The sequence below is a fragment of the Homalodisca vitripennis genome, chromosome X, assembly GCF_021130785.1.
Source record: "Homalodisca vitripennis isolate AUS2020 chromosome X, UT_GWSS_2.1, whole genome shotgun sequence".
Taxonomy (NCBI): Eukaryota; Metazoa; Arthropoda; class Insecta; order Hemiptera; family Cicadellidae; genus Homalodisca; species Homalodisca vitripennis.
This window is the reverse complement of record NC_060215.1, coordinates 27,688,384-27,709,199: the sequence shown is the minus strand read 5'-3', so window position 1 is coordinate 27,709,199 and position 20,816 is coordinate 27,688,384. Positions and strand designations below refer to the sequence as shown.

General features: G+C 36.6%; 1 protein-coding gene across 1 annotated transcript in view; it reads right to left on the bottom strand.

Annotated features, from left to right (window-relative positions):
* LOC124368836 (Golgi SNAP receptor complex member 1) overlaps positions 1–6,212 on the bottom strand; it is a 53,587-nt gene extending 47,375 nt beyond the window's left edge. The window contains 1 exon segment of the mRNA XM_046826258.1: positions 5,901–6,212. Coding sequence (XP_046682214.1) covers positions 5,901–5,916 — 16 coding nt within the window. The 5' untranslated portion in view covers positions 5,917–6,212.
* Positions 6,213–20,816: the final 14,604 nt, after the last annotated feature.

Below are 20,816 nucleotides of genomic sequence, written 5' to 3'. Positions count from 1 at the left end.
AGTTGGGATGAGATTTTCGAAGCTGAAAATGTCGAAGATGCTTACAACCACTTTTCGGACCATCCTCTCCACCGCTCTTGACGTAACTTTGTCCCTTGAAGAAATCTCGCTCTAAAGCCGTCGTTGTCCATAAAAACATATATATGACGCTGATGCCAAGATCCTTAAAGAATCAATTCCTCGCCGCTCAAAATAAGTACATGAATAGCGGGAAAGAAGAAGACAAACAGATTGCAAGTCAACTTAAAAAAAACTATGACATAAAACTGAAATCACTCAGACGCGAGGCAAGTTCTAACTTCATATCCAACGCTAACAACAAGAACAAAGCAATTTGGAGGGTGATCAACAGCGAGAGGCAGCCCAAAGTGTCAGCGGGATCTGATGCTTCACACCTGGTCGTGGTCCGGTCAGCCGGTGAATGATCCTGTTGAACAAGCAAACTACTTCAACGTATTCTTTGCGTCGGTAGCTGACGAAACCCTGAAGAAACATACAATCTAAGAAACCACTCACAATCTCAGACAATTGCATACCCTTTCCTCTGGAAGAATTCGAACCAACCACGAAGAAAGAACTACTGAAAATCATAAGTTCAATGAAAAATAAAACCTCCTCTGGATTGGACGAATTTTCGTTGGTTATGGTCAAGTGCTGCCTACAGGAGCTTTCAATGCCTTTGATTGATATCATCAACAAAGGTTTCCGTCAGGGTCTCTTCCCCAGTAAATTAAAACATTCTAAAGTTATCCCGCTTCATAAAAAAGGGGAGCAAACATGACGTTAGCAACTTTAGACCCCATATCCTTGGTGTCAACCTTTTCTAAGATTATAGAGAAGGTTGTCCTCCACAGAATATTTGAGCACTTACAAAGGAACAACATCGAATTGAAGGAGCAAAACACGGCTTTCAACAAAGAAAATCCACCCAAACTGCTCTAGTGAACTTTGTGGAACACGTGATCGATCGGCTTGAGGAGGGAGAGAACGTCATTAGCCTTTTCCTGGACCTGAGTAAGGCGTTCGACTGCCTTAGCCATGACACGATCCTAGCAAAGCTCAGGTCTCTTGGATTCCAGAAATCTACCTGGTCTTGGTTTAACAGCTTCCTCAGGGATCGAGATCAGTTAGTAGAGCTCAAATTCAACATCAAGAACACAACCACCTCTTTTAGATCTCGCCAACTTCCAGTCTCCAGGGGTGTGCCCCAGGGGTCGGTTTTGGGGCCCGTGATCTTCGTCCTGTATACTTTTGACTTGCCAGCCTATACCTCCCAGTACTGTAAAGCTATATTGTACGCTGATGACACGGTCCTACTATCCTCAAACCGTTGTGTGCAAGAACTGGAGGTGCAGTCATATATTGCCCTTAATATGGCTGTTGAATATTGTAACTCGCATGATCTCGTATTTAACGAAACAAAGACCAATCAGGTAATCATAGGAAGAAAACAAGAAGAAATCTCTCCCCTCCCCAGCTTACAACTCATGGAGTCTACAAAGCACCTTGGCATCATTATAGATAACAATTTGTCATGAGTTGATCATCTGGACAATTTGTGCAAAAAATTAAGCAGCGCTCTGTTTGCCTTGAGACGAGTAATGTCAATCAGCACCATGGAAGCAGCCAAAATGACCTACTTCTCATTGTTTGAGAGCAACCTGAGGATATGGGGATTGTGCTTTGGGGAGCGGCTTCACATCACAACCTTCAACGGGTGCTGATACTCCAGAAAAAAGCCGTGAGAATGCTGGCCGGTTTGGAGTGGAGGAGAGCTGCAGAGAACCTTTCATCAAGAATCTCCAAATCCTCACGGTGATCAACATCTACATACTGGAAGTCATCACTGCAGCCTGCCGCCTGCTCCAGCATTCCTTGCCGCAACGAGATGGTGCACAGCTACAACACCAAGACATGCTCGGGATTTTAATCTCTCAACGCACAACACCTCAAGATTTGAGAAAAAACCTTCCTACGCTGATGCCAGACTCTACAACCGGCTGCCTGAACAACTCAAGAGCTCCAGCCCTCACATACTGAAAGTCCCCGACTCAGAGACTGGTTTACAGCAAAGACCATTTTATAGTGTTGCCGAGTTTTTATCCTGGTCAGGTACATGACCTGAACAAGGCAGAGATTGTTCTCTTTGACAGTGTGTAATTTATCATTGACGCTATTTCATTCTTGAAGTCTGTAAATAAAGTTTCTATCTCTCTCTCTCTCTCTCTCTATCTCAAGCTGCAAGCAAGCTATTTATTCTACAAAAAAGAGCTGTAAGGCTGCTATGTAATGTAGGAAACCGTGAACACTGTAAACCTCTTTTTATAAAACTTAATATTTATATATTATTATAAAACTGTCTTCTATTTATATATTATATGTACTCCTGTATGTAAAAGATAATTTTAACTACCTCTCTAGCCATAGTAATATCCATAGTTACTATACACGTAATAGAAATAACCTAGTAATAACAAAATGTAATTTTTCAAGCACCCAATTAAGTTTCAAGTATCAAGGAATTAAGCTGTACAATGCATTGCCTTTAGATATAAAAGAATTAAGTAGAACTAATTTTAAGAACTGTGTAAAAAAATTGTTACTCAAATCTTGCCTGTACAGTGTCAATGATTTTTATACTTGAAGAGACAATTTAGAATAGACTATTTTAGACTAGTTATTTGACGTTGTTATATGTATGTACATTACATCTTGACAATAAATGATTTGATTTGGATTCTTTTTAACCGTTTATTCTCGTAGAGGGACGTGTCGTGAATCATCATGGCAAAGTTTGTGTTATTCCTAGTGCTGTATTGGTGAGCATCTCCTAGTCTCTGGTGATTCCTGTCTATTGCATGTTTGACCACTTCAAGAATGTAAAATGATGTAACATTCAGTATTTTAAGTTCTTGGAACACTTCGATAAGTCATATTGGTTAAGGCCTATTAAAATTCTCACTGCTTTCTTCTGTAGTACTAGGACTCGGCTTACATTCCTAGCAGAAGAGTTTTCCCAAACTACAAGTCCATACCGAACATGCAACTCAAATAGTGAGAGTGACAGTGAGCCCCCCCCCCCCCCCAACCTGTCATGAGTGCACTTTACAGTAGACTACTATTAATGTTTCAGAATGAACAAAAAAGATGATATCTTGTTGCTTTCTTTTACTAAGTTAAGGAAATTAAAAGTTTTTGTGTTCTGCAAGTATAACACCCATTGTCCTCTTGCTACGTTGAATAAGGGCAAGTGAGTAAATTTTATGGTATCAATTTACAATAACGTGACCATGGAAAGGTATGTTCATTTTTTTTCCTGAAAACTACAATTTTTCCTGAAAACAATAGTGAAGAAAACATTCGTCGGCAACGAAAATCAAAGGAGTTACGATTTTTTGAAATCCTCTGAAAACTCTGTTTTTGACAGTACCTCTGGCAACACTATCCATATTTGACAGTTTGGTATTACTCCGGGGCTCTCTCAAATAAAGAAGGGACGCCATTTTGAACTATTTTGTTTCTCCGTGTCTATTCTTAACCTCCTAGTTCAGTAGTGGTAATGGCACACCTTTGTGTTGGATGTTCATTGACACGTTCAGTGCGGGCCCCGCGGATCCGCGGGGCGTTGCCATAGTCTCAACTATTGCTCAGTGTGAGCCCAGCTCTCGGCCTGGACGGTTCGTACTCGTTGAGCGTGGCGTGTGGTTCCGAGTTGACCTTGACTTGTACTTCGTTTCTGTTTCCCGCGTTTTTAGCATGTGCAAGTGATGCGTTCTTAGCGAGTTGTTTATTTAAGTGTAGTGACATTGTACTATTGTATTATACAAGTTTTATATCGCATTTCACCATGTCTGCCAACCGTGCTACAGAAAATAGTGCTACTGACGATGAAGCATCAGATGTGGATAGTGAATCCAGTGGAAACACTGCTGTTGACAGTTCGAGTAGTGATAGTGAAGATATTGTAATAAACCCTTCATGGGCTAATAATACAAATGGACTAAGACAGATCCCTTTCACCGGAAACAATAGATTGCTAGTAGATGTACCAGGTAATGGTTCACCGATTGACTGGTTTTTTTATGTTGATGGGAGTCTTTTACCCCCAAAGCAGCAAGCTCCTCTCATTACTCCGCCAAGATACCCAACCCACAAACTTGTACAAAATGAAGAACGGGATAAAAAGGATGACAGAAAACGTAAAGATTGTAGGGTATGCTACAAGAATGAAAAGAAAAGGAAGATGACAACATATACATGTTCTGTTTGTCCAGGTAAACCAGGACTTTGTGCTGTCAATTGTTTTGACATACATCACAGAGGCCAGCAGTAAAAGCCATGACCTCAAGACCTTGTAAATATTGTATATAGTTTTATTTGTTTTTGTTTTGCACTATATAATGAAATAGTTTCAAATTGGATTGTTTTTACGGTAGCCACTCGCGTTATTAGACTTTTTAGCCGCGCTCTGTGCGACAAAACTCTTTCCACGTGCTGACCCCGCGGATCCGCGGGTCAATCTGTGACGTCATGTAATCCGCCATTTTGGATCACAGACGTTATTATCTGCCCATAAATCAGCCTCTGATAGCAAATGGTAAGTGTATTAATAAATATTAGACTTTAGGTTCTGGGGCAATTTACATGTATTTGCCGTCAGCAGTCAACGTGTTAAGGTAAGTGATAAGTTACTGAAAAGATGCTGACTAGTACGTTAATCCTGTCAACGATGCCTGCCCGCTGCGCAGTGCTGCACACTGCTTGCTCTTTTAGAAAAAAACTTAACTCGAGCTTGCAAAAGTCGAATCCCAGATCACGTGATGCCCCTGCTCCTTAACGCAATAATGCCCGAAAGGCATCAATATAATACAATAATATACTTTCCCCCCAGTTTATATGCACCTGTGATAATAATCTACTTGGCAATAAATGCCCAACCCATGAAAAAAGTCCATTTTCCATGGTCACGCTATTGTAAATAAATACCAATTTTATATTTTACTCTGTTAAAAGTAATGGTTACTTTTACAAGGTCTTTAAAAATGTGGTATCAATTTACAATAACGTGACCATGGAAAGGTATGTTCATGTTTTTTTCCTGAAAACTACAATTTTTCCTGAAAACAATAGTGAAGAAAAAATTCGTCGGCAACGAAAATCAAAGGAGTTACGATTTTTTGAAATCCTCTGAAAACTCTGTTTTTGACAGTACCTCTGGCAATTTTACTGAAATGATGACGTTAATCCTGTCAACGATGCCTGCCCGCTGCGCACTGCTTGCTCTTTTAGAAAAAAAAATTAACTCGAGCTTGCAAAAGTCGAATCCCAGATCACGTGATGCCCCTGATCCTTAACCCTCCAAGTGTTGTTCGACAAAATTTTGTCGGTTATTTTCCATCCTTAATGCAATAATGCCCGAAAGGCATCAATATAATACAATGATATACTTTCCCCCCAGTTTATATACACCTGTGATAATAATACTTGGCTATAAATGCCCAACCCATGAAAAAAAGTCCATTTTTCATGGTCACGGTATTGTAAATAAATACCAAAAATGTTGTTGGGCTTTCTATAAGTTAACTGTTTTGTTTTTCATTTATTTACTTTTAAAGCATTGTAATAACGAATAAATTGAAGTGGCTAAAGTAAATATATACCCATTCACCAAAAGGTTATCTAGCATTATATGATTTTTGGCATATTTATCTATAACCTATCAAGGCATCTGTTATGTTCTTCAAATCACTCCAGCCTATTCTCAAAAACCACTACATTTCTATTACTGTTGGTAGGCCTACTGCTTTTCCAAAACCTTTGTAACAAGATCATGATAAATAATAGTACACAAGCGTATTAAGAGTTATACTGGATGTATATTTCATCCTATTTCAACTTACCTTCCCACTCAATCATCTTCAATGGCTTCAAATGAAATTACACTGACTGATGAATGTTAGTAAAATTATAGGTTACTTTGTCTTCAGTCTTCACTCAAATTTTCACGGTAATTTCCTTATGTACAGTATTTAAAAAATAACAATATCAAAATTATTAATCAAGAAATTATCATTACATCAAATGATACTTATATTGGCATTTACGTAAAATTTTTATAATTTAATTCAGCCGTACCAAATAATAATTACCAGACTACACACAACTGCGAAATGAATTGAGATAATGTCAGATGTGACTGACGTGAGGGTACAACGGTACATCAGGTAAGCCTACAGTACAGTACTAGTGATGGGAGAATCGAATACAGAATCGAATAGTATTCGAATACAGCCAGAGTATTCACATATTCGAATACATCAAAATGGATTCGAATACTTTTGAAATGAATACAATTTCTCTGGAAGAATTGAATTCAAACCTGGAGTATTCGTTTATTCTGACAAATAGTATTCAAATAAAATATCCAAGAGCTGTATTCGTATTCATATGAGGTTTAAAATGAATACATATATGGAGACTTTGAAATGAATAATTTAGGGGAGATTCATAATTTGAAAAATATAATTACAAATTTTAATACTTAAAAAAGTATAATTAATTGTATAATTATTAAATTTAAAAATATATGATATATTATAAATATATATAATAATTATATATGATATATTATAACTGAGTTACAGTTCTAAGCAATTAAAACAAATATGAATATTTATTTTATATAGTTGTGTAAAAACAAAATATTATTGAGGTTTTCTGGCTTTAGTCTATTTCTACGGTAATTAGTGACAGGACCTGCTGTGGAAAATAGTCTTTCAGACGGAACTGAAGTAGCAGGTAAACAAAGATATTTCTTCTAAAGTTCGTATATCATGGGTATGACTTGTTTATACGAGGCACCAAAAGCCATTCGAATACAGTGATGAATTCGTGACAAACAAGTAAGACAGGTCTAGACCTGTCTGTTAGAAACGCTCAGCTGAGCAAAAGTATTCGAATACAAGTATTCGAATACATATTCGAATACAGGGGTGAATTCGAATTCACTGTATTCGATTCTTTAAAGTATTCGATTCTCCCATCATTATACAGTACCAGAATTATACAGATACAGAGAGATCAAGTTGGGCGTGAAAGAATACATAGCAGTGATACAATCTCTACAGAAACAGATGATATTATTTATGTCCGTCTTGGAGACAATTAGTTTCATAGCCTGTTATAAAAACCTCTTTGGTTGACAGCCAGGCTCAACCACGCAATTGTTATGTCTACAACCCCCATTTATAAAATGTTCTCCAATTTTGAACATGTGTTTTAATTTCTATTTTGTACAAAATCCACCAATTCACCATATGAGAAAGGGGAGGGTCGTCGTACTTTCAAAAGGAGGAGGTACCTTCCAACCACAGTCCACATGGACTTTTAATTACCTATTCCATTCACATATTTGTACATTTTATTTTAGTGGAACTAGTGTAAGTACTTGTAACCCCACACTCCTTTCCATGTCAATTGGCTGGTTTTCTAACCCCTTAGAGTAAGTTGGAGTAATACATTTTTTATCGATTTTCTAGAAAATAGACATTTAAATACATGTTTTAAAATTTTTTATCAAAATAGGGCAACTTTAAAAATTAAATGGTAGGGGAATAACATTTATGTTGTAGATTTATTATTTGTACCCCACACCCCCTTTCGTGTCATTCGGCTAGGTTTTCTGACGCCCTTAAAGTAAGATGGATTAATAAAAAGCTTTCGGTCAGTATTCTAGAAAATATACAAAAAAGTACAAGTTATAGAAAAATGTTCAAAATCAGACAACTTAAAAAATGTATTGTAAAGAGATAACATTTATTACTTATATTTACTATTGGGTATATGATCACACTTCCAAAATTTATATATATATATATATATATATATATATATATATATATATATATATATATATATACAATAACAGTATGATAATATAAGAATATGAGAAAACATCAGTCAATAAACAGCAAAATAACGAAACTAGATTGACATATAAATTCATAACTCGACATAACCATACAATAACAATGACTGCTAGTGGTACTTAACCAACAGACTACTAAATATAATCAGCAAATGGACTAACAATAAAAATTAAATTAATGTAAACAATACAATTTATTCTAGTTTAAGAGTGAATTGTTTGAAATGCTTACAAATAATGCTCTTCGTAATAGTAGCAGCACTGATAGGAAAAAAGTGCACATCTGGAGATACTTTGCTGCCAGGGCCGATGCAAGCTACTCTGGATCCCTAGGCAAAATATCCTTTTGCCACCCCCCCTCGCGATTCGATTCCTCCCGCCGCCTCCACACGTAAACGCTACAACAAACACACAACTCCCTACATGAAATGTTTACGTAACGAGAATTTAAATTATAATTGCACAGGATATTTCATGTCAGTATATTTTATCCTATATACAAGCTTAAAAACAAAAACTAGTATTTTGAAATTCAGTGGAAAGACTTTATTTCCAAAAGTGTACATAACATTTATCTAGTCTATCATTTCATATCAGTTCAATTAAATTATGGAAATTTTGCTTCATATATGGCCAAGCTTTTAAGTAGGGGATGGTAATTAAGCTACATTGAGTACCGGTAATAAAAATTACTTAGCGTTGACAAAAAAGTGTCGAACTAAGGGGCTGATGAGGGGCTTATTCACTGACATAAGAAAAGGTCCTCAATAGGGATAGTAGTATAGCAATGACGCAACGCGGCAATATGATTAGCGTCAAAACATGAAACCACCAAGGCCACATCCAACAACAATGTCGCTTCCCATCGCCGCGCCGCGCCAAACATTGACATAATCATTACTGTCACATGGAGGGTAGATAAATAGGCCTCTTATACTTTAGTCAAGTTAAAGCGTAGCCTACATGGTGTTTTCACTGATATGACACTTTAAGACAATTTGTATCAGATTAAAGTCGAGTTTTGAAGTAACAAACCCCGTTTTATCTTACCTATTGCTTAGTGAAAGTATAGTAATTTATACAGTTTTGTCGCTTTTCCTCTTTATGCCGCACCCCTCACCCCCCTGAAGCTAACGCCCTTAGCGGCCGCCTAGTTTGCCTAATAGACGCGCCCCCCGGATAGTCTATGGCCAGTAATCAAAACGTGAAGAAACATAATACTCTGAATACTTCTTTTGGTTTCTAGAGGACAAAGACCGATAGGATTTTCAAAAATCACCAAAGGGACGACTCTAAAGGCGTGCCCCAGACGACAGCCAAGTAGACGTAGGAACTTGTCTTGAATCGCCTGAACTTGCCATATCAAAGTAATTTTTTGGGGTGCCACAAGCCACAGTTATACTCGACTAGATGATGAAGACGGAAACAGTATAATAGCCTGAAAGAGAAAAGGTTGTTAAAATCTCTGTAAAACAATTAAGGATTATATAAGCTTAAGTTATTCTAGAAGCTCTGACACCAACACTGCTGATATGCACGTGTGGGTTCAAGTCCTCATGCAAAATTACTTTAAGACCAATTCCACATTTTTTCATTGGAATATCACCGAAGTTGACATTTATTGGAGATATAATTCTATAGTATATAATACATTTGCACTTATTAACACTCAGCTTCTTGTCATTTAGACAACACCAATACTCTATGGCATCGATATAATTCTAGAGTGCCAAACAATTCATTTCAACTTCTATAATACTGTACACCTTGATCATTTGCAAATAAGGGAATGTCAGCATTATAACTTTAACAACGTCATAGGCCAAAATATTAGAAAGGAAAGTTCCGAAGTATGAAGTACACCTTGAGGTACTCCAGTCGTTACAAACAACCCAGAATAAAACAAACAAAAATATTTCACTATCAATCTTCGGTTACTCAAATAACTAATCACCCATCATGAAGTTCCCCCAAAATTTTGCCAGCAAACGATTGTGGCTAACATTATAAAGCCACTGCCATAGAGAAATAAATGTAAATGACATCAAGCTGTTAAGGTTGCTGAAGGCCTTAGTTTCAATTAAGTCTCTAATACTACGAGGTTAGTGGTTATAGATTTCCCTTTGGTGAAACCATATTGCTTAAGTGTGAATATACTACGAAAAGAGGTTGAGTTTCCTCACCAAAAAAGTGTGGGGTATTTGTAAAACACATTGATCACGGCCGACTGGTTGACTACTGAACGTCGTGAACGGCAGCTGCATCTTCTCAGGAGCCAGTCTTATGAATCGGTGCTACATACCCCAGGTTAACCACATTGATACTCAATATGATTCATTTATTGATACTATTTAACAATAAAATTGCCGTTTTTCTGCAAAATCAAGAAAAATACGAGGACAAGAAAGAGTACAATAAAAACATAAGTATTATAGAGATCAAAACACAGATGGGTTCATTTGATCTGTTGGCTTCACACAAGATCAATAAGTGAAGACTTTAAAAAAAACCGCGACCAAGTGGGCCTTTAAATAAGATTTCAATGGTTTAAGCTGTTTATAGGTTTTATATTGTAAAGGAGTTAATTTAACAACAGTAAAAATTGATATTTTAAATTGAGACTCCTGGGATCAGGAGTCATTATCGTCTGAAGAGATTAAAAAAGTCGACGACGGAAAAGCTCAAAATGATCTCTTTACATCGTTTCCACATCAGAAACACCTAGACTACAAAATATGCTGTAATCTGGGTGATTAAGTATTCTCATTGTCGCCTTATGTACACTACGATGATTTTTACACAATTTCTAAACAGACTAGTGGAACAAAGCTGGAAGACGGCTGATTCTAGAGCTCTTTCGCTCACAAGGCAGGAGCAGTTGATCACTGACAGAATTTTGGTTCTGTTGTTGAGTAGGTAAGTCTATGACTTCTGATGGTGGACCTAGTTGATCTCTAGTGAGGTCTTCTCCCGCAGTAATATCTTCTTCACTATGCCCTAGACTAGGCATGTCTTGTGAGCCCTTGGATAAATTATAGTTACCTACAGGAGCTAAGTGTCTTACCGATATTGTAGTTTCTCGACCGTCAGGAAGACGAATGTAAGCATAATCAGCATTTTCATCTATCAATGTTACGTCTTCCACTAAAGGGTCATATTTATAGTTACGAATATGGCGCTTCATCAAAACTAGGCCGAATTTCATAAGCCAAGTTGGTGTTGACATTCCACTACCAGATCGCCTAGGACGTCCAAACATTCTCTAACGAATGGCGCAGTTCTTAATGCGTGCAGGGCTTCATCTAAAACTGATTCCCATTTATAAATATCTAAATTATTATTTTTAGAGCCAATTGTACAGTTCTCCACACATTCCCATTAAAGCGCTCTGCCTGCCCATTGCCTTGAGGGTTGGTAGGAGTGGTGCGACTAGTGGCAATCCCATTGCTGAATAAGTAGTCCTTTATTTCTTGTGATAAATGAGGTTCCTCGGTAAGAATGAATAAATGCAGGTGTCCTGAATATATTAAATAGTTGCTTGAACTTTGATATTATAGTTTCTGATGAAAGATCTGGCAAGGAAAAACAAATTGGAATCTGGAATACTCGTCTACAATAGTAAGAATGTAGCGGTTTCTTGAATATGTTGACAAGGGCCCTTCGAAGTCAACATTAAGTCGTTAAAATGGAGTTGGTAATTTGATGAGTTTTCCTTAATTTCTGCAAAATCTAGGTTTTGCTTCGGCACAAACTCTACAACAAGATGGTAATTTCTTCTAGAGTGTATGTTAAATTCTTACTCCTGACCCAGTGATACGATCGAGCTTCGCCTGGATGGCATAGTAAATTATGGAAACTTCTAAGCTGATCAAGTTTTTTATTAATAGAACTACAAATTCCGGCGCATATTAAGGCGTCACCAGCAATATTTTCTCGGCCAGGTCTATAAACTATGTCATAGCTGTAACATGAAAGTTCAAGTCGCCACCTTATGACCTCAATCTTTACTTTACCATACAATTTTGAATGGAACACGCTGGAATACAGCAATGCCGTTAGTGACACCAAATGGGATTCTTTTGAATTGATACAGTCGTCCACATGCTTCAAAAGCCGTATAATGTTTATCTTCTTCTCTGATTGGTATCTGATGATATGCATTTTTCAAGTAAAATGTAATAAATATACAATAATTAGCTACTTTGTTTTCTATGTTTTCAATCTTTGGGAGAGGATAAGCGCCAAGGAGAGTGAACTATTTTATAGTAAGAGAGTAATCAACGACTACTCGACCATTATGATTACTAGGCGATGTGACGAGAGCTTGTGCTCGCCATGGTGATATACTAGGTTCAATTACACACTCCTTTAATAGATTAGATGTGTCCGTGAAGATAAATTTATAGTCTAAATCAGAGTAAGAACGGGATTTAATGGATAACGGCCTACAGTCTGAAGTAATATGTGCAAACAGTGAAGCAGGTTTAACTTTGGCTGCAGCCAGCCAACTAACAGCAAGAGGATTTATCAGATCTACTTAGGTAAACTTCTAGTTTTGAGTGCCAAGCAAGTAAGTCTTGTCCAATTATAACATCTGTACATAAACTTGGAAGAATACAGAAATATATCATTATGTAGTACTTCTAACAAACTGTCTGGAACATTCGCGTTTGACAACGTAGGATAAATAGCAGCTAAATATTCTTCCTGTGTTCGGTTACTGATAGCAGCACGAATATTGTTTTGCTCCTGAGAGGTTCTTCAGCTTCTTCACTTTCCTTGTTTCCATTAGATGTCTTGTTTAAATTGGCTGGCGTCTGATACATTTTGGCATTAAGTTATGATATTTCCAACGCGTTTGTCCATAAGCGTTCTTTAGAGGTATATTAGTTTTCCAGTAGTCTTTGTCTTAAATGAGGCGATATTGGTCCATTTACAAATGCGTCTCGGATACAGTCGTTTCTATTTGTTTCAACCGACACATATTTGAAATTACACACTTTACTTAGTATTCTAAGTTCTTATAAAAACTTATCAACATTTTCCCCAGGCTGCTATTTCGGACTTCACAGTTTATGACGAGCAAAAATTTCATTAACTGGTTTACAGTAAAGTTTTTGTAGACTAGTCACAGCGTCATTGAGCGTTAAACATTCACGTATGTGCACATAGGCTAAAAGTGGGACAAGATTTGTTACTAATAATAGTTCATTGCCTCTATCAACTTTTGACACTTTTCTTTGTTTGAAGTTTGTTTTTGACGATGGAAGGATTGTGAAGGAAACAGGATTGTTCCGGAAATTTGCCTTTTCATAGTAGGAAAGCCAGTAAAGTTTTGTCTACTGCTTCTAAATATTTACTTAAAGATAGAATTGCATATGATCATCGTGAAAGATGTTCCTCCTCCAAAACAGTATTGAATGTAAAAAATAACTGAATTCTAAAACCTGATCGGTACAGAATTAACAATATTATAGAAAGCATCCAAAATAGATGTAAAAAAGTTTCGTAAATAGACAAGAAAAAAAATCTCAAAACTTGAAAAATGTAGGCAGCAAAAATACGAACGCAAATAATAAAAATTGTAATCAACCTCTCTTAAAAAATCCTCAATGAAGCGGAAATAACAGTTTTATCTAAGGGTTTAAACTTTTCTGTGACACAAAAATCGGTAAAGGCACTGGACTTTGTAACTGGAATCGAGTCGACTGTTTCACAGTTATCTGAAGAACAGGGTGACAGGTTCGTTGTGAGGCCAATCTTTTGCTCACGAAAATTCTTCCCATAAAGCCCAATTTGACAATAGAAAAGAAAAAGGCCATGTCGGTCCTTGAGAAAGACAACACGATCAAAATCTTGCCAGCCGATAAAGGAAACGCTACTATTGTACTTGACTCAGTAGATATACAGTTTTTAATGTATGATTTGTTTATTTTAACCTAGTTTGTAATTATGTGTTAGGTTAGTTATTTACCTGAAAAAGAGATCAGATTGCAGATCTCGAAACGTAGTGTTACTAATTTTTTGTATCACTGAACGATGCCAAATGTCCGGAAAAATACTGGTTACTTCACAACTTTTGACACTCCCAAAAAGTTCTTAGATGTTTTATACCAATGGTTCCAATCTTGGGAAGCAATTGGGATTCAATGTGAATGTAGAGTTTATCTACAGCTACTGCGATTAGTCTGTTGTAAATGATGAGACATCTGATGTTAAAACGATGTAGAGTTCGTTTTGAGCTTATTCATAGTAAACTTTTTTATATCCATTCAGATGGACATGACTCCAGTGTTACATATTGGTAATATGTTGTATATTTTATATAGTACATATCTATATTGATATGAATGTGGCAGTGTACCGGTATTGTAATGGCACACAGCTCCACGTAAGATAGATTTAAGAAGATGGTTGGAAGAATACATTGTGTTGTGAACATGTGCCGTATTATTTAAATCCTATTAAATCCTAAATAATAAGTAATAATTAAAATATCACCTAAGTGATATTAAACATCCAGATCCCACGACTCAAGTCTATGCCAACATCAGACTCTAGACGCTACACTAAGAGGTACTATAGGTGAACTGGAGCTACCCTCGCAAAAGTGCCATTTTGGGTGTTAACAAATTATTTTCCTGAATTCTTTGGCGGTTTTTCGTTATAACGAAGAAGGTATGTTTCTCGGTTCAGCCTTTATACTTCGCGGATGGGTCTGCCTCATCTTGTATATAATTATTAAATTATTGTGCATTAGTTCTCAGAACAGAGCACAATCCTTCTTGACATGTAATTAAGACGGGATTAAACAAGAATGCAGGCTCTATGGACAACCAGACTTAGCGGAGCACAGCTGAACCGTCCTAAGCTTAAATAAAATCATGGAACAAACCCAAAAACCTAATAAACTTTTATAGAAGTCTCTGAGTTTAGCTTTAAACATAAATATGGCAGGCCCAGAGATCCTTGTATGACTAAGTATCTAAGATTCATCTAGTTTTGGACAGGGCCCACACTGACTGTTTTGTAATCAGATTGTCTTCCAACAAAGTAGTAACATTAATTCTTAAGACTGTATATATATACGCTATATCTTAAGAATAATATAATCCACGTACCATTCCTGTTTTTATATGAAATACAGGAATTACTTCCATTAAAACAACATTTCATTAAACTTCTCAAAGTAACATTAAAGTAGAAATAGCCTATTCCAAAATCCATAATTATCATGTTCCATGAAATTTACTTCCCATTGTATATGCTTGATCCAGACCAACATACAGATATGTACTCCAAACTTTACTATCATGAACTATTTACATGTACAAATTCATATTTGTGGTTACGGTTTGCTTTGAAAAATAAAAAATATTAAGTTATTAATTGTAATATAGTATCTAACAATTTTGAAACCCAAGTAGTTAGCCTATGATAAGAAAGTGGATTACTTGTTGATACTGATCAGAAAGAGTTAGTGCCGATACAATAATTATTTGGCTTTATTGGTAATTCATATTCTTGCATGATGGCAAGTGAATAAATAAATTTTATTTCTCTTAATAAAAAAACAACATAGCAATACATACATATACGTTTGAGAAATTAAACTGGCCACTTTAACTCGAAGGGACTTGTAAAGAAAAAAGTCAAAACCAAAAACCTATTCCATCACCTCAACTGCTTCCATAAATAACAACACTATTACAAGTGTGTTGATCAATAAAACCAATGAATACAAACCTTATAAGAAGCGCAAAGCCAATGTTAAAAAGTCTGCCAATTTTTATTTGAATTTGGCAAGCTTAGCGCGTCCACCGCTAGGCAGCGTGAAGGGCGCTCGTGGCGTGGCGAGCTAGAGTGAGACAGAAGACAGAGCGGGAGCGAATGAGAATATGTAAGCCCTCCGATATTAGCCAGAGAGGCTCATGGTTAATAAAAGGGATAGCGTTTTGCTGCCACCACCCTAGCTCGTAGGGAAATTTAGAATAGTGGTTGAGAAGGGTCTTGAAATAATTACTCACGTTTCTCCTTTGTTTGAGTCCAATCTATATTCAAAATGCACTAAAACACTCGTAGGCGCACCCAAACTACTATATGTGTACCGGTGTGTTTCGCATCTCACTCCACCAAAATAAACTTACTTCACACACTCTACATTGCCAATCCCTCCGCCTACCTCCGAGCCCTCAACTCGACTGCCGACCCGTGCTGACGAGTGCTGACCCTTGCATTTCCTCAGCACGGCCAGTCACCTCACATCACGCGGTTAAAGGGACTTGGGTTAGTCCAGTTAATTTACACACTGTGTAATTACTAAAATACCATCTAAAAATTACTATATTAAAATAGTAGTGTGCGTGCGCGCTACATCACTCTCCCTTTCAGGAAAGATGGATCATACAGAATTTTCATGGTGATACATCTTAGATTCTCAGAATATAACAAACATTTACAATACTTCAAAAAAAAAATGTATAGGATAACATTTTACATTACATCATTTTTTCACAACTTAAAAGGACAAAATAGTATTTTAGGCTGCGTAAGTTCTTATAATCTACAATTTAATTCTACTTGACATTGACAATCACTTAAGATATATGTCCTCCTAACTACATTACATTTCTTGAGCTTGGCAAGTCCCCACATATTTATAACAAATATAGTCTTTGCAACACTGACCTGACTGGTTCAGCACTACAATGAATTTCACAATACCGTACTTCAAGGCGGGCTTGGTGTATTGAATTGAACAAAGGAAGACTCCTGAATAATTTCTGCGAGCGGAGTTCCATGTTCTACTCGAATGGTTGGGGCTTGCCGCTCAGCAACTGAGGACATCCTCGCACAGGTTGGCATTTTCCTGTGACAAAACAAAACTACGCAAAGTACACTATTCAAAATGAACAAAATAAACATTGAAACTATGATAATGTAGAAATAGTTCAGTGGGGTTTCTATACTTTCTTTGATACTAGGGTACAAAACATGTGTATCATTTAAAAGCTTGTTAAGGTCTAGTTCTATGTGATTATCTTTAAGATTGTCCTTGACTTTTTGCATTGTTTCAAATAACAAGCTACTGTTTTTAAAGATTAGATTTTCTTCGTGAGATAGCAACAGATTAATCTTTGGGATGTGCAAATGGTTAATGTCAAATTTATATTTTATATTTCCTTGAGTCCTCGAGAATAACTTATTATATTTACCAAAGATAGCGCAACTTGAAGCCTGTTTTAATATTCCAGACTTGTTTAAAGTTAATTCTAAATAACCTAGATGTGGTGGAGAGATAACTGAGTTTTCTCCATCAGAACTCCTCATACAATTAAGTATGACTTTATATGGTTCCTTTAGGCTATAGATCCAATCATTGCCGTTTTGGATCCATACAGGTGAAGTTACATTTATGGTTAAGGTTCGTGAACATTTTTCTGTGACTAGGTTAGATCCCATGAATAGAGCGAATATACAATCATTAACGCTATGATGCAATACATTTATAGAGTTAGGACACAAATAAAAATGACTTAGTCTACACTGACTTAGTGTGTTAAAATCGATAGGTGCATAATACTGTCTCTCTTTGGAGATCAACAAATAATCAACTTGTACATTCCATTTTAACCAATGTTGAAGGTTTGTTTGGTACAATGGAATAACTTCTACTTTATAAAGTTCAAGACGTCTGTCTTGCGAACTTAAAGGTACAGTTACGATCAATCTAATTCCTGTCTTGGTGGCTAAAGCATGAGCAGTGCAAAAGGTGTAATACATAAATACGTCCTCTTCATTAACTGGTATAATTAGTTTCAAATGACGAGGTATGACTTTTCCTATGTCAAGCAATATGTTTACAAACTCATGGGGTGGTAGTAATTTGCTGCTTATTCTACCTGTGTTTACTAATTCTAAAGCTTGCCTAAACTCAACAATTCTTAACTTTGCTTCATCTATGGTTTGACCTAAATGACGTGCTAGACTGACAGATTTTAAATGTTTTGTTAATGAACGATGTAGCATAATGTTTTCTTGTTCGAATCCTTGGAGTGAAGTGATTAACATGCTATTTGAATGAGTAAGTTTAGTCATTATCTCTGATATGGCTTTAGTATTTGTTACCATCTTTTCATTCATGTCTTTCATTAAGGTGATTTGGTTTTCTCTAGAACTCAACAGTGATCCGCTAATCTTTTTTATCTCTTCAACTTTACTATTAACTTGTTCCATATCTTCGCTAGTGGGCACACCAAACAACCATTTCAATGCATATCCTCCTGCATCAACTAGTCCTCGCTTGGAGCGTTCTGTAGGTAGAAGTCTAAATAAGTCACTTACATCGGATTCATACTGGTCTATCCCGGTCTTAATTCTACTATATTCGAAAGCAAAGTCCTCATCCCACACATTTACACTAGTGTTCGTATAATAAACTAAGTCTGTGCACAATGTCTTAAGTGACTCAAGTTCGTCTCTTATTTCTATCATATTAAAATCTAATACAATCTTCCATTCATCCTCGGAAATAATTGTGTCATGAAGTTTCTTGAAAACGATTCCCTGTGTCATTTCATTCTCTGCCATTCCTGTCTCGACAAAGAGTACAAGTATTCCTGAAATCATCATTTAGATCCTAATAATTGTTTACTTCATGAATATCCTGACTTATTCGAATTTATTTTATTACGTACAGCTTGATCTTATGTTTCTTATCTTAACCTGCGTAGATATAACTTCTTTCCTTATAGTGTACTCAATCACACATTTGAATTGTTTGGATCCTTTAATTTGGTTTTTATTCACACACCTTGCATACCCATTCATCAACATTCGTTTCACAGTCATACAACATTCATACTCACGCATACAACCCATTCAATTCGGAGTAACTATTGCATTCTACTTTGTACGTGGTACTCTAAAACATCTTTTACTTACACATCAGACAAGAAGCATAACATACTAACGAGGAATATTTTAGTGTATCATATAACATCCTCAAATAACAAACAATACATAATTATTCAATACATTGCGTTTACTTTTAACTACTAAATAAACGATGCAATACACGTTCACTGTCATAACAATATGTATATACATTCCTATTATTTAATAAACTTCATAGTCTTTGAATCTACACGGTTTTCTTCTATCTCTTATGGATCTAAAAGGGCCTGGTCGCTCTTCTGCGGTTCCTGGGCTTGGTTCTCTCCTGTCTTGTTCTTCATTTTGTCCGGCTACTCTATTGAATGCCTCTTCATGGTCTTCGGTCTCTTCAATGATTTCTTCCTGTTCTTCTTCTTCTGCTACCTGAGCAGCTTTTGGATCATTTTGGCTACTTCCTTGTTCTTGCAACTTAAACTCGGTGACAGGTTTTACTCGATTCACATGTACAGTTACATTCTTCCTTTTAATTCGGAGTACGACATTCAAATCTGATATAACCTTGACAATTGTGTATGGACCTTTCCATGGTCTAGACAACTTCTTCACTCTTCCTTTTTTCACTTGGGGCACGTGAAGGTATACTCGTTGGCCCTCTTCAAATTTATTTAGCTTAGAATTCTTGTCGTATTGTCTCTTTTGCTGGGTTCTTGCATGGTCTTGGCATTGTTGAGACAAATTCCTTACGGCATTCAACTTCATCTTAAGATCTTCGACATAATCAGGGTAACCATCATCTTCTTCTGTGATCAATAGATCATCTTCTAAGGGAGTCTTCATCTCTCTTCCAAAGACTAGCTCAAAAGGAGAAAATCCTGTTGAATCATGCACTTGAGAGTTATAAGCCATATTTACCATTGGTAGGAGCTCGTCCCAGTCTGTTTGATTTCGGTTGACATAATGACTTAGCATCTTGGGTATGGATCTATGAACTCTTTCTGTTCTACCATTGCTCATGGGATGATATGCGGTGGTTTGAAGTTTCTTTATTCTTAGTAGAGCACACATGCTTTTCATTATTTCGGATGTGAAATTTGAGCCTTGATCAGTAATTAATTCACAGGGTACTCCCATCTTCGTAATGACTCTCTGCACAAGTGCTCGAGCTATTGTTTCTGCAGTTTGGTCTGGCAATGCAATAAACTCTCCGTACCTTGTAAAATGATCTATAACTGTCAGTATGTATTTGTTTTTGGAGCTTGTTAGGGGTAATGGGCCAACAATGTCACACGAAATCCGGTATCCAAATTCTGTACTTTCTTGAAATTTACCTAAAGGTGCTTTAGTTTTTCCGTAATCCATTCTTTTATTGCATGGATCACATGCTCTGATAAAGGAGACAACATCTAATTTCATTTTCGGCCAATAAAACTTTTCTTGGATTCTTAACATCGTCTTCTTGATACCTCCATGACCTGCTGTCGGGATATCATGGTGTAAACGAATAACCTTCTCTCTTAACCGTCTTGGAACGACTATCAGTTGTCTGTCCTGCCTCTTTATATAGATGACTCCTTGTGGACTTGTTTTGAACTGAGGGTATTTTTTCAATCTCTGGCACTCTTCATCCTTACATTGATTTTCTTTAATGCTGTCCACATCCAATATAGGTAGACTTTCCACAGTATTCTTGCACACAATTCTGCTCAGACAATCAGCGTTTTGATTTTTTATCCCTGGTTTATGGAATACCTTGTAGTCATATTCAGCCAATTTCAGTGCCCATCTAGTGAGTCTACTCGAAGGATCTTTTAGCGACAGCAGCCATCTGATTGCGCTGTGATCAGTATACAAGGAGAATGATCGTCCGTACAGGTAGCATCGGAAATACTTTACTGCCCATACAACTGCTAAAAGTTCTTTTTCTGTTACTGTATAATTCTGCTCAGCAGAGTTTAACTGTCTTGACGCATAGGCGATAGGGTGTTCTATTCCA